The 15,144-nt window shown below is 50.6% G+C and overlaps 1 protein-coding gene across 1 annotated transcript; it reads right to left on the minus strand.

The window, feature by feature from the left end:
• Positions 1 to 2,518: 2,518 nt before the first annotated feature.
• NHLH1 (nescient helix-loop-helix 1) lies at positions 2,519 to 8,279 on the minus strand. The gene is made up of 2 exons (XM_001117555.5): positions 7,987 to 8,279; positions 2,519 to 4,802 (listed from the first exon to the last, which is right to left on the minus strand). The coding sequence occupies exon 2, from the start codon at positions 4,628 to 4,630 to the stop codon at positions 4,229 to 4,231; it is 402 nt and encodes a 133-aa protein (XP_001117555.1). The 5' UTR covers positions 4,631 to 4,802; positions 7,987 to 8,279; the 3' UTR covers positions 2,519 to 4,228.
• Between the last annotated feature and the right edge of the window lie 6,865 nt (positions 8,280 to 15,144).

Below are 15,144 nucleotides of genomic sequence, written 5' to 3' on the forward strand. Positions count from 1 at the left end.
CAACTGGAGGGTCAGGCATCTGTGGTCACTAGAGCTGGAAGAGGGCATGGACAGCTGGGGGAGCTATGGCCATGCATGGGATACTTGGCAAGGGGATAGAGGAGGAAAGCAGGGGTGAAGTGCGAGAGTCCCATTCTGGGGTCCCCCAAGCTGCCCCTCCCCCACCCCCCCACCCACTAGTTGGGTATAGAGGGATGTGGAATGAGGGATGTAGAGCAGACCCTCTTCTAACAATCCCTTTTCTCCATCCTCCCTGTCTGCTAGCCCCAAAGCTTTCACTTTCCCCTCAGCCCAGGGACTTCCATCTCCCTGCCCTCTCCCTCCTCCCCCAGTGCCTGGTCCCCTGCTCCCTCCTCCTCCCACTCTCCACCTCCTTCTCCTGTCCTGCCCAGAGCGAGAAGAGCAAGAAGAGCGGCAGCGAGGCCAATTGATTATCTGAAGAAATTCGGAGCTAGCAGTAGAACAGCTGCAGCTTCCCCCTCTCACCACCCCGAGGCCCTCAGGGATCCCTGAGGGGAGGGGCCCCCTAACCCCTTCTGCTCTCCAGCCCAGGCAAAGAGACAAGAGAGGGAGGCAGGGAGCCCAGAGGACTGTGGCTGCTGAGCACAGAGAAGCACAAAGCTCTCAGGGCCAGGAATGGAAGACTTGGCTTCTAATCCCAGGCCATCATCATGGGTGAGTTATGTCACCTGTCTGGACAGTAGTTTACCTGCCTTTGAAATAAAGTTGTTGGATTCACTGATTTCTGTGTTCCCATCCAACTCCGGCCCTTTGGAGTCCTAAAGTTCTCCCTGATCTCAGTTCAGCCCTCCCTTTTGTCAGCCTCTGGGCAGAGCACATGTCATTTAACTCACATGGGAAGGGGAAGATGTCAAGTCCTCCTGTATGGAAGCTCCTCCGTAAGTCTAACTTAAGCCCCTCGTGCTGTTTATGTCATTCTTTGTTCATCAAAGATGAAAATCCATAGCTGGGCACGGTGGCTCATGCCTGTAATCCCAGCATTTTAGGAGGCCAAAGCAGGAGGATCACGTCAGGTCAAGGGTTTGAGACCAGCCTGACCAACATGGTGAAACTCCATCTCTATTGAAGACACAAAAATTAGCCAGGCATGGCAGCAGGCAGCTGTAGTCCCAGCTACTCAGGAGGCTGAGCTGCGAAAATGGCTTGAATCGGGAGGTGGAGGTTGCAGTGGACTAAGATCCTGCCACTGCACTCCAGCCTGGGCAACAAAGCAAGACTCTGTCTCAACACGATTAAAAAAAAAAAAAAGAAAAAGAAAACCCTTCAGGGACTGGAAGGTGTCTCTGCATTTCCCTCCTGCTGTTTGCCTTCAGCCTTCTCGTATGACCTTAAGTTTGGAAAGGATCTTCTAATGATCCTAGCCAGTCTTCCATCAGAGGCAGGAACGTGCTCTATGATTTCTTTGTGTGTGGTTGATGCTCCAGCTTCTCTATTTGGAGTTCTCCTCTTGAGGCAGTCACTGTCATTGCTGGACAGCTCCAGGTATTGCAAAATTTTTCTTCCAATTAAAATCCACTTTCCTCTAACTTCTACTCACTGGTTTTGTTCTGCCTCCTGGGGCCCCACAGAATATCCACTTTTGATTCTTCTTTCAATATTTAAAAGTGGGTGTCCTATTATCCCCAAGTCTACTCTGATCAAGACACATATCCTCAGTTTTTCAACTGTTCTTTCTATAAAGTGGTCTCCAGACCTTTTGGTTTCTTCGCCACACAACCTTAAATCCTCTCTAGTTTATAAATGCACCTATGAAAATATGGGCTCCAAAAGAGGGCTGTCAGGCTGGGTCATTTTAAGGAGGCAGAGGGGAATTGGCAGCATATGGTACAAAGAACCTGGATTTGGGCCTTAGTTGTGCTCCCAATTAGCTGTGTGACCTTGGGTAAGACCCTGACCTTCTCTGAGCTTGTGTGTTCCCATCTATAAATTCATTGAGGGTTCCTTCAGCACTCTTTTTTTTTTAATCCCTGTCCATACTCCTCTGTGAGTCCCAGGCCTGCCGTCTGTTTTCCCCAGTATCCTAAGGCTGGGGAACACAAAATAGGCCAAGAACTGAGATTGCAGGGAATTTTGACCCAGCCTAGAGACAATAAAGGGGAAGGCAATGTCTCAGTTTCATACCATAGCTTTTACCAGCAGCACGGACCCACAGACACATGTTTAACTTAGGTTCCACTGGAATATTCACCTCTTCCTCAGGCCGTAGAGAGCAGGAGCAGAAGCACAACATCAGAGAAGTCAGATAGTGTCACTAAATAAGTACCAAGAAGGGAGTATCTGGCACCCAGATTTTGGTGGGGCAATCTTGGATCTGTATGTTATACTCTCCCCTGAACCTCTTTTCCCTGTGGCCCCTTCTCTCTGTCTTCGTTTGTTCCCCAAACTGAGCTCTCTGACCTCATCAGAAGAGCCTACGAAGCCCAGGACCCTTAATGCCCACCCTACCATAACCTGCAGGCCAGCTTCCTAACCCAACTGAATGAACCACAACCATACCTGGTGCTAGAACGAGGTCACTTTTATTTTTCCTTTTGTATGAAATTGGGAATGCAACCAGAAGGAATCACACACAGATATAAGACACAGACCCCTGGGGCCTGCTCTTGGGAGTATCAGGAAGAAGCAGGGGTCATGGGGCAGGCTGGGGAGAGAAAATAGGCAGACGGGACCGGGTGGGACTGTCTAGGGGTGGAGAGCGTTGAGGAAGGACATCCAGGAGCCCCGAAGCTGGGGGAGGAGCACTATCCTGGAGGACTAGAGTGTCAGGACAGGTGGATCTGGGGAAAGGATATGGTGTGGCGAGCAAAGGGCATGCTCACACACACCAAGAGTTGAAGGAGCAAGAAAAGGAGAGGAGTAACAGGGAGGAAGCAAGAAAGACCCAGCTAGAGCTGCTGGGAGCCCCTCACTCTATCCCAAAGTGCACAACTCGGCAATAAATAGCAATATTTATAAATAAATAAATAAATAAATAAATAATAAATAGATGAATAAATAAATATACTTGTAGAGCTAGGAGTTTGTTGCGAGGGAGAAGGGAACACAGAAATGCAGTGAGTTCATTTCTTCTATGCAAGTTCTAAGGCCCTTCATTCTACTGCTGACCCTGGGTTATAGTGTGCAGGTGGGGATCAGCAACATGGAGTAGGGACACAGAGTTGGGGGTCTTTTCCCTTGCCAAAAGCAGATCAAGGAAAAACAAAAAAAAAAATTTAATCAGTAGGTCCTAGGGCCAGGAGAACCGAGCACTCCCAGAGGGCAACAATCGGGCACCCTCCTTGTGAGGGGGAGGAACCAGTGAGGGTGCTGCACATTTTCAGGGTGGGTTGAGATGGAGGAAGCAGAAGTGAGATGTGGCCCACTCGTTGCCTGAGCCTCCTGCAAATACTCCGGGCTGTTTGGGATGTCATCCCCTAATCTGGGATCTAGGTTTTTTTGTTTTTTTTTTTTTCTCTAGTGACACACAGGGAGGGAGAAAATTGGGACAGTAGGAGTCAAAGGGGCAGGGAAGTGGCCAAATAGCTCGGAGAGGGCAAGGCACTCACTACCAAGTAAGATCTGAGGTCTGTATGTGCTAAGCCACAGGAACGAGATGGGCAGAAACAGGAAGAGTTTTTCCATAATTCCCGGCTACTGAGATTTCCCTCACAGGAGTCAGGGCACCAACCCCTGCCTCCCCAGGGCCCCGCCCCTCTGCCAAGCACTGAGAGACTGAGATCTTGAAGGAAGAAGCCCACTCCCACTCTAATCCCAGTCTTCCTCCCTTGCCGTTCTGATAGCCCATCCCCACCATGGGCAGGAGAAGCTAGAACAGATAGGATACAGAGCTGGGGTCTGTAGTCGCTGAAAATTTGGACATAGGGGTAGAAGAGGCAGCATTCCGTGAGAGAGCTTGGGGGCAGACTCCAAGTGCGGCTGGCTTAGTAAAGCTAGCAAGGATTCCATACCAACCACACTAGCAAACAATTCTGCACAGCTGGGCCTCAGCAGTAAACCCCGGGAGGAACCCAGGAGAAAAGCCCTCGAGGTGCCCGGGTCAGTGAAAGAAAGATGCCCTCATGACCAGCCCGTGGGCTCTCTGCCTGGGCCCAGGGCCTTTGGGACTCCATGCCAAGGTTTAAGGGCTCGGGGAGGATGCGGCCATTCTAAGCAGTGAGCGGTGGAAAGGGGCCCCAGAGAAGTCCGGGAGGTGGGAAACAGGCCGAGTTCAGACGTCCAGCACGTGGTTCAGGTAGGAGATATAGCAGATGGCCAAGCGCAGGATCTCAATCTTGGAGAGCTTCTTGTCGGGGGGCAGCGTGGGCAGCAGCTTGCGCAGCTCGGCGAAGGCCAGGTTGAAGGCTTCCACGCGGATGCGCTCTCGCGTGGCATGGGCCGTGCGGTACTTGGCTGTGGCGCGGCGCCGGCGCCGGCGCTCCTCGCGGCTCAGATGCTGCATGTCTTTCCGACCAGGCTCTCCCGGCTCTGGGCCTCGGGCCTGGCCCCCTCCCGGACCCCCAGGCCCAGCACCATCAGGGCCCGCCCCGCCCCCACAGTCACTGAAGCCCGACTCAGTCTCTGAGTGGTTGGGCGGCAGGTCCAGCTCCATGGTGTCTGAGTTGAGCATCATGATGGAAGCCCCCTGCCCTGTGAGATCAGGATCCCCTCCCCACCCCTCCCTCTGGGAGCTTGAAAGCTGGTGGTGGGAGGGGGAGGAAGGGCCTGGGGTCGTCGGGTCTGCCACTGAGCTCTAGAAGTCACTGCCACTTCAGGGTTCCATGGTCAGGGTTCTAGTCTGAAGCCTGAAAAAGAGAAGAGAGAAGTGGTAGCAGCAGAGGGAGGAGGGAGTGCTCAGCTCAGAGGCAGGAAAGCAGGTTTGAGGTGGGCTGGGAGGGGTAAGGAACTGTGAGTGTGAGGGAAGAACAGCAGAAACGAGTGTGGGTCGGGGTGGGGAGAGGCTGAGAGACAGAGAGGCAGGTGGACAGGGTGAAAGGAAGAGGAGGAGGAAAGGTAATAAGAAGGGAAGAGAAAACGAGTAGTAGGAAAGGAGCAGAAGTGATGAGAAGGATACACCAGGCAGGTTAAAACTGAGCAAGAGGATTGAAGATCTAAAACCATAAAACTCCTAGAAGAAAACAGGGAGAGACCTTCATGACGTTGGACTCAGCAGTGATTTCTTGGATGTGACACCAAAAGCAAAAATAGAAAAAATGGGACCACATCAAACTTTAATTTATTGAAGAACATAATCAACAGAGTAAAACAGCAATCTATGGAATGGGAGAAAATATTTGCAAATTATATATCTGATAGGGGGTTAATATCTAGAACATACAAATAAATCCTACAACTCAATAACAAAAAAAAAAATAATAACCCAATTTAAAAATGGGCAAAAGAGGGATTGGGAGGGGGGTGAAATGAGAAATTACAGAATGGGTACCATGTATGTTATTCAGGTGATGGACATCCTAAGAGCCCTGACTTGACCATTATGCAATCTATGCATGTAACAAAATTGCACTTGTACCCAATAAATTTATGTAAATAAAAATTTTTTAAAGAAAAAAAATGGGCAAAGGATTAGAATACACATTTCTCCAAAGATGTTATACAAATGGCCAAGAAGCATATGAAAAAATGTTCAACATCACTAATCATTAAAATGCCAATCAAAACCACTATGAAATATCACTTCATACCCATTAGGATGGCTACTATAAAAACAAAAACCAAACAAACAAAAAATAAGTCTTGGCGAGGATATGGAGAAATCAGAACCCTTATGCCTTGTTGGGACTGCAAAATGATGCAACCACTATGGAAAACAGTATAAATGTTCCTCAAAAAATAAAAAAATAGAACTACCATATGCTCCAGGAATCCTACCTCTGGGTATATATACAAGCCAAAGAGATATTTGCACACTCATGTTCATAGCAGCACTATTCACAATAGCCAAGAGGTAGAAGCAAGCCAAATGTCCATCAATAGACAACAGAGAAACAAAATGTAGTATATACATACATTGGAATATTATTCAGCCCTAAAAAGGAAGTTCTGTCACACACTACAGCATGAATGAACCTTGAGGATATGATGATAAGTGAAATAAACCAGTAACAACACAAATACTGTATAGCTCCACTTATATGAGGTATTTAAGGTAGTCTAATTCATAGAAACGGAAAGTAGAATGGCGGTTGCCAGGGACTGAGGGAGTGGGTAAAGGGGAGTTGTTGTTTAGTGGGTATAGAATTATACATTTGCAGGATGAAAAAGTGCTAGATATCTGTTTCACAACAATGTGAATATACTGAACACTACTGAATTGTACACTTAAAAATGGTTATTATAAATTTTATGTTGTTTTTTACCTAAATGAATAAATAAAAGGAGGAAAAAATCTGAGCAAGACTGCAGCCACAGCTCCAAGAGAAGTTAGCTATGACTCTAGATGCTTCCCAGTTGTGAGGGGAGAATACAAGCCTTGGTCCTGTGGTCCCCTCCCTCTCAGGGCCCCTCTCCACCCTTGCTGCCTGGGGTGGAGGAGCGGATAAACACACAGATTGCCCATTGTAGAGTAGACTAGGACATATGGAGCTCTGCACAGCTGCCCCAGCTCTGCACAGCTCCCTTCCCAGTTCCCCAAACCTCTCCAGTAGAACCATTGTGGATGTCAGATCCTGTCCACTAAAACCAGGGGAAGATAGCTCTTCTCACCACCACCCACCTATGCACAACCAGCCCCTTCCTCCACCTCTGTCCTTGAAATTTTCAGCCCTTGCCATTCCCTGGCCCTTTTGGAGGCTCTGCAAGGAAGGCTGGGGAAAGGGAACATAATCAACCTTCTACCCCCATACTCTCCCATAGCCCAGGGTAGGTTCAGACATGGCCTGCAGAGGAGGACACAGACAGATTTTTGGAGCTACCCTTATGGGACTCAGCTAAGGTTTGCTTGTCCTAGGACCAGAGGAGATCAGGGCAGGGCAGCACAAACATGGCATTGGAAAAGCTGGGGAAAGGGCTTTGCTTGTTGCAGTGTTAAAGGGAACAGTGGGCCACTCACCATCAGCTCAACTAAGAATGATTAGAAACAGAAGCCCCAAGGTGCCTGCACCGTCACTATCTCCCTTTCTTTCCCCGCTCTGGCTTTCCTGCCTGATAGATACTCTCACAGGGGTTAGGATCCTCCCAAGCCTTGCCCCACCCCATCACACAGAAGATAGGTTCAAATCAAGCCAACAAACAGCTATGAAGCTCTGGAGGGATGCAAAGTCATCCACATCTGATGACAAGTACACACACAATCTTAACAGGAAACAAGGTGGTTAGTGCTGAAATTGAGAACACATTCCATGTTCTGGGGTTCAAATGAACTATGGGGGGATGGCAATAGTGTGGGAGGCCCCAAAGTCAGCACCTCCCAGTACATGTTTAGTGCCCCCAAATCCCCACCCCCATGCTGGAGTTGGGAGCAGGAGTTCAGCTGTGGGGTTCCCAACACATTTATCACATCTATCACAGGCTAATTCTCTCTGCCTGGTCCCTATGTTCCTTCATCCCTCATCACTTCGCCATGCCCTTCCTTCCCCGCTCTGTGCTCCCCATCTGGCCCCAGTCTCATCTCCACCTGGCCCCACTGTCCTCCCCAGTTCCAGTCCCGGCAGCAGCTTCTATTTACCCATCAAATCCTCACCCCCAAATCCACTTCTGGTCTCAAAGTTCCAGGGTCCAAGGATCAGGGGAGCAGCAATTCCAAGCCTCCAGGACAGGACTTCCCACCCGACTTCTGCCAGCCCTAACCCGACTGAGGATAGATAGGCACAAAGAGTCGAAGGGGAGGAGTGGAGAAGAGGGGCATGCGGAGACAGAGAGAGACACAGCGCATGAGAGAGAGAACTAGAGGGAGGCTCTAGGAAGGGGCTTGAGCCAGAGAATGGGAGGGACACGCCCATCCCTCCCCACCCGTGGTTTCCCCTTTACCTAGAAGGACCCTGTCAGGGGATCCAAGCCGGCAGCACAAGGGGCAGCGCTGACAGCCCCAGTCTCCTCTGGGTGCTCAGGGCTCATCCGTCTGCAAAGTTAGTGACCAGCTTTCTAGACTCTCAGGGGCAGCGTGGCATGGCTGTACAGGCTCCAGGGCAGATAAGAGGGGTACACATTGTGGCGGTGTAGGGCCCAGGTGGAGGTGGTAGGCTTGGCAATGTACTGGGGCCAGCCACACTCACACACACACCCTCAGACACATACACACCTGAGCTGGCCCAGCCCTATGTATATATATGAAGATACACACACACACCCCCAGCTCTCCATTGGCTGGCCCAGGCCCACCCCCCTTCATCAATATTAAACAGCCAGGCCAGGCAGCCATTGGCAGAGGGATCTGGGAACCCCCCGGGAGCTGGGGGCGGGGGCTGGCCCTGGGGGGGCGGGGAGTGGGGGAGCAGGGACATCTGTTCTCCATGCATATTTCATAAGCAAGAAATGGAGAGCTGGGGAAGGGGTGGGGCTGGGGCGAGAGCCAGGGCAGGACCACAGATGAACCCCCTCAGTCTCCCACATCAGAGGCAGCAGGGCAGAGGCTCCCAGCAAGCTATGGTTAAGTGCCATGGCCCCATTCTGAGTCCCAGCGTGACTTGGACAGCCCTTTCCTGGTGTCTCCTTTTTCCTGAGAGGAAGACTCTTCAAGGTACTGACAGGGAAACTGAGAAAACAGCAAGTGGACAGCACTACAATGCAGAAGAGGACCCTAGGGTCCTGGCCCTCAAGTTCTTATCCTTCATAAAACTGGTACCCACTGTTTGCCAGGCTGCCTGTAGCAACTGTTCCAGCCCCTACCCTCATCACCCTGGGACTCAATCACCCCCACACCCTCCTTACCCCATCCCCTATCTTCCTACCTAACCCATCACCAAGGGGAGGAGCAGGATCAAATTTGGGACACAGATCCCACAGGGAGTTTTTCTAGGCTGGCCAGCCCAACCTGAACCACTGGGAATTAGAGGGCTCTTAGGAAGAAAGAGGTAAGGGCTAAAAGGAGAGGAGTGGAGGAGTGCCAAGACAGGAAGAACCAGGATTGGAAGGACACTGGGAGAGGAGGGCAGGGCAGCCTAGGCAGGCTCTGAGTGTGTTTTGAGGGCATCAAATCAGCAATAAGAAAACCAGATACAAAAATAGATGCAAATGGCCACTGATTAAGTTCCCATCAATAGCTCAGTAGCCTCCAGCATGTATATGCAAGTGTGTGTGTTTGAGTGTGAATGTAAGTGTGAGACAGTGTGTGTGTGTGTGTGTGTGTGTGTATGTTGCCGAGTGGCAGGATTGAGGAGGGGCAGCACAGGGACCAGGGTACATAGAGAGAGAGTGCACAGAGGGTTTCAGTATCTGAAGTTCTCTCCCTACTCAGCTGTTCGATGTTTTCACTGAACCTTTGCGAGTATTGAAAAGAACCATGGCTGGAGAGGTAGTGTGGTACAGTGAAAAAGGCTCTGTCAGCTGTGTGACCTTGGACAAATAACAATCTTTTGAGCCTTGACCTCTTTTTCTGTAAAATGGGGTTGATTATAGCTGCTTCTTAGGTTGCCATGGAAATTAAGGGAGATAAATATGTGTAGTGGGCCTAGAGCTTAGTAGGAGCACATCCCACCTTCAGGCTGGAGGAACTTGCCATTTCTCTGTTGCTGGTCAACATTTTCTGGGCTTTCTCCAGGGTGAAGCATTCCCTAAGGGGAGTCCCATAATTCCTCCCCAAGCTCCCCCACCTGCCCCCACCCCTGAGTCTGGGAGGTGCCAACTCCCACCTGGGCAGGCCCAGACAGGTGCCCAGGCGCCAGCAGATGGGCTGAGCTGGAGGGGAAAGGAGGCTTGAGGAGGGGGGCTGGGGGGCAGGGGATCAGGTGGCATCTCAGTTCTTGCATCATCATTGCCATGGTGCTGATTAAAAACCAATCTCCACCTAATGAGCCCCCAGCAACAACAATTCTGCCTCCTCCACTCTCCTGCCCTCCACCCCATCCAAGAAATTGGGAGACCAAGAGACTCAGGAGAGAGTGCCATGGGGGAGATGAGAGATTCAGAAAGAAGGGGAGATGAACAGGGACAGGGGAAGTGGAGGGAAACGACGAGAAAGACACGGGAAGATACCGAGACTCAGGGAGGGAAAAAAATGAGAAACCACAGTCATCGGGTAACAGACATGGGGAAGACATAGGGAAATGGGAAGACACAGTCTCATGGGGAGATTGACACACAAAGGAGGCAAAAAGATTTTTTTTTAAGAAAAAAAAAAAAGAATGGAAACAGAATTGCCAGGTTGCCAAGGCTCTGTGGAAGACTTGGAGACCCAAGCTATGGGAGAGATAGAGACTTGGGGAGAGGCTTTAAAAGAGGATGCTGCAGCCAGGCACAGTGGCTCACACCTGTAATCTCAGCACTTTGGGAGGCCAGGGCAGGTGAATCACCTAAGGTCAGGTGTTCGAGACCAGCCTGACCAACATTGTGAAACCCCGTCTCTACTAAAAATACAAAAATTAGCTGGGTGTGGTGGCAGGCGCCTGTCATCCCAGCTACTCGAGAGGCTGAGGCAGGAGAATCGCTTGAACCCGAGAGGCAGAGGTTGCAGTGAGCCGAAATTGTGCCATTGCACTCCAGCCTGGGCGACAAGAGCAAGACTCCGTCTAAAAAAAAAGAGAGACACAGACTTGGATGAATACAGATGTGGAGGAAACACAGCCATTCAGCGACAGGGAAATACTGACACCATGGGACAGAGTCCTAAGGGAGGCCCCAAGGCAGGGTGGGGCCACATAGGCACGGGGTAAGCAGAGAGCAGACAGTTGGGAGGAAACAAAAAAATACCAGAGACAAAGAGAACAAGGTGGGGGAAAGGTGATAAACTGAACGATGGAGATGAGGGACTATTACTGAAACAGGGAGGCCAGATCCCAAAAAGTAAGACACTGAGGAAAACAGAAGCAGAATCTAGAGAGACACCCTAAGCAGAAAGGAACCTTGAGGATCACATAGAGAAGGCGGGAAGAAGCCAAACCCCTTGCAGGGCTCCCTCCTTTCAGGCCATTTTGCTCAGATACTTAAGCTCTGCAGCCTCCATCCTGGAAGCACCCTGCCTGAACCTGTCCCAGTTCAAGCTAAGGTTCCATAGGAGAGGAGGGTGCAAGAGTGCTCTGGGGGCCCCTCCTCCTCCTCTGCATCTGGCATCCCAGGATCCTGGACTCTGGGGCCTCCTGCCCCAGTTTTCACTTAGGACTTCACTTAGAATTTGCTCCTTAGGGGAGTAGCGAAAAAAGAACACAATTGTGATAAAGAGGACATAAACGCATGAAATGGTGGGAAGAACTACATCTACTAAATTTGGGGGCAGTTAGACATGGGTCTAAGTCCTGGTGACCTTGGATAAGTCACTTAACCTTGACTGAGTTTTATTTTGTCAGAGTAGTGACACCCAGGTGAAATAATGCATGGGAAAGTGCTGGGTAAACTGTATAAAGTGCTCATCCCAACCTCCTATGGTGATTTTAAAGTGGCAAGAAGTTTCATACACACATATATCTGCGGCATTATGATTATGGAGGCTGGGGAGAGTTCTGAGGCCAACCCAGCTTGTCTGGCCTCTGACCCCAGGGGAAGGGAGAACCCCTGGAGTTGTGTGGGGGTCTTTGCTGCAAGGAGGGCAGGAAGACCAGGGCCTGGGGATAAGGAGGAGGATTATGGCTTTATAGTTTGTTATTTTACTTTCTTTTTGTTGTTTAAAAATCTCCACTGGTTTTTATTTGTGATAATCCAATAATCAGGCAACACCTGATACAACAGAACGAGTGTTCCTGCTATTTTACATTTTACAGGCATTCACTTTTTCAGATCATGATTCACAAATCTTTCCCCATGGCCTGAGAGGTAGATCGTTGTGGGAGGGGAGGGAGGTTGGTGTGTAGGGAAGACACACGGGCCTGGGCCTTGTCCTCGAGGGTGGGGGGAGGGCCTGGAGGAGCTGGGAAGCAGTGGGTTTGGCAGGAGAGGGGGTGACATATGTGGGGAGCCCTGGGGACCCAACCAGGCAAGCGGCTGGCAGGGAGAGCAGACGACATTAACCCTCGCTGTGCCACACTGCCTGACCCTTCCCGGGAGTGGCCTATGGCTAGGGTGTTATTTTGTAACAGTGGCAGTGTTTTGGGTCACAGGAGCAGGACAGGCAGAGCTTGCTCCTCCTGGGCAGGAGCTGTTGTTTCTGGGAAGGGACAGCCTGTCTTGGATGTCTTTCGTCTTAGCTTCTCTCCTTGTGTTTTTCCACATGGTCTCTGTCAGTCTGTCTTTCTCTGTCTCCACCTCTCTGTGCCTCTGGAAGGTGACAGCGGGTCTCCACTCTGGCTCACTACACAATCTGTCACTCTCTCTGCTGCCAGCCCGGCTGGAAGCCCCCCTTCTCAGCGCCCAACCGAGCCCTCTCGTCCCCGGCCCTCTAGGCTGTATTGCCTTTGTCTCCTAAGGCGGCCTCCCCTTTCTTCTTTCCTCTCCACTCACCTCTCCTCAGCTCATAGCCCATCTCCAATCTCATTATGGCCTCCAACTACTGGGCTCCCCCCAAATCCCCCCAACCTCTTCTCTTCCCTCCCCCATCCATCTGTCTTCCCTGAAGCTCTCTTCTTTGTGTCCACCCATCTGTCACCACCAGCTCTGGGTTTACTCCCCTCCTGGCCACGCCCGCCTGGCCTTTCTCCCCTCAGGCTCCCATCCCTCTCAGTACAGCTTTCAGCCTCCCTTTCCGCCTTCAGTCCTTCCAGGAACCCCCTACTTCCTTAGTTTCCTTTCACTAGCTTATCCTTTTCTGGATACCCTCTCATTTTTTTTCTTTCTTCCCTCAGTTTATCTAACTCCTTCTCAGTTGTGAGTTGGGGGAGATAGTGGGGACTCTAGGGGTCCTAGCCCCCAGCCTGTGAGCATCCAACCAGCCTGAGCCAGAGGCTGTAACATTTACTCAACAATTGCATCATCTCAGACTAATGACTTCTCCTTAGGCCTCCTGAGATGACCCCTCCACTCCTTCTCCAAGTTTCCCCGACTGGGGACAGGGGCAACAGCTGCCCTTTTCCACAATAGGAGTGGGAGAGCTCCTCTAGCTTTGGAGTTTGAATTCAGGAAGGAATAAAAATCCAATCTGAGGCCCACTGGGACCCCAACCTTCCAGGGGTCCCTGCCTCCCCAGTTTAACTTCAATTCCTGCCAAACTTTTTTTGGGAATGGGATGCTGGGTGACAGGGTCTTTTCTCTGGTGTTATGCCACAGTTTCCCCATATTCCTGCTGTCCCTGGGTTATACGGCAATAGTGCCCCTCAGGCCTTCCTCCCTAGAGTTGATTCTCCTGCTACCTTTGAGAGTTCAGGAATTGATCAACCTCTCAAACGTTCCCTGCTCCGAGTTTTCAGATGAAGGGAGACGGAAGAGGCTTCAACTCTGGCTCTCTTCAAAGAACAAGACTGACAGAGCTGGGGGAACCTGGGAGCAGTCCCTTGTCTAACTACATTTTACAGAGGGAGGAAATGCCCTTTCCAAGGCCACAAAGAGCATTAGTGGCAGAATCCTGGTCCTGAGCTTTTCCCACGACGTTCCTCCATACTGGCCTCGCCTGGCTGAAGAAAACCCTTCATCCTCTGAACTTCTCTGTAGAACTTGTTTATAGCACTGATTTTGCATGGGGACTATGCTGCCTTGCCTGTTATTTATCTTATGTCTCGTCCTGCCATCTAGACTCTGGGTCCCAAATCTCCAAGGGAAGGTGCTCTCTCTCTTCCCCTTTGTCCATGCTGGGCAGAATGCCCTGACCAGAGCCATGCTCAATAAATAAGCCATGCTTATTACTGCTGTGGCTGCCCGTGCAGATGTACAGAAGGTTCTAATCCTAGTTCTGTCTCTAATTTGCTGTGTGACCTTGGGCAAGCCACATCACTCCTCTGGGCTGTTTCCCTCTTCAATCAACTGAGTTAGACTATGCAAATGATTTCTAAGGTCCCTTGAAGAAACAAAAGTCCTACTGAATAATAGTGACACAGAGTACAGACCACCACACTCTGGGTAAACAGTATCTCATCTCAGGATGTACCTTTGAGAGCAGTGACCCAGAGGTGAAAAAGAAAAAAATAGAAAATCCCTTTACCCAGATAAGCTGGGCAAGAAACACCAGTGGGTAGGAAAGCCTTCGTCTTGAGAGACGAGATATCACAATAGGCAGAGGCAGGCTGGGTCTTGGAGCAGGAGTGGTCAGTTATTCACGTATTGGCATGGGTTGGGAGGAAGAGAAGGTACAGTGTCAGCTAGCAACAGGCAGGAGTAGATAGGGAGGAAAACCCTCGGGGAAAGGAAAGGGGCTGGAAAATGAAACATTTCAGAAGGCATGGGTAGGCAAGGCCAAGATCAAGGGAGAGGCGGAGGCTAAGGAACTGAGAAGTACATGGCCCATTAGATGCTTCCAGCCAGTCACACGTGGTCTTCAGGGCATAGGAGATAACTGGTAAGAAGTCAGAACCATGGTCTCAGAAAGGAAGGGTGTTTGAGAGACCAGTGGGTCATCTGGATGGCTGTGCTCCTTCTATGGGGCCTGGCCTCTCCATGAGCCATGGAAAAAGCTAAGCTGGTTTTTTAGGAGGTGGAAGGTAAGGGAGCATGGAAGGCAGTAGACAAGTTTGTGTTCAGGATGCTTCCCTAGGCAGAGGAGATTGAAGTAGTGACAGTCCTACATCTCGAAACTTCTTACTTACCCCTTCATCACGATTCTGCCCAACCCTGTTTCCCTGTTCAGCCCCCTCATTGGTACCCAGCCACTTCTCTGCTTCCTGAAGCTGCCAGCAGGATGAGGGAGTTTATTGCTCTGTCCGCTGGGAGACCTGTTGGCCGAGGGAGGTGTGGAGCCCGGCCCAGTCGATGGTGGCAGCTGTGCTCGACTCCCGCCAGCACCACACAGCCTCTCCAGCTCAAACTGGGAGGGTTGGGGTGGGGGAGAAGTAGCAGGGTATATTTCATCTCTTGGAACTCCAAACATGTCTCCCTTCCCCCCAGGGGAACTTGGAGAGAAACCTGGAGAAAAATCACCTCTTCTCAGCAGGATTTGAAAAGGTAAATAGTCCAATC

Source organism: Macaca mulatta, chromosome 1, assembly GCF_049350105.2.
Source record: "Macaca mulatta isolate MMU2019108-1 chromosome 1, T2T-MMU8v2.0, whole genome shotgun sequence".
Lineage (NCBI taxonomy): Eukaryota > Metazoa > Chordata > Mammalia > Primates > Cercopithecidae > Macaca > Macaca mulatta.

Bases quoted from the DNA above. Each gene is read 5' to 3' on its own strand.
- NHLH1 (XM_001117555.5), bottom strand. From the start codon at position 4,630: ATGATGCTCAACTCAGACACCATGGAGCTGGACCTGCCGCCCAACCAC.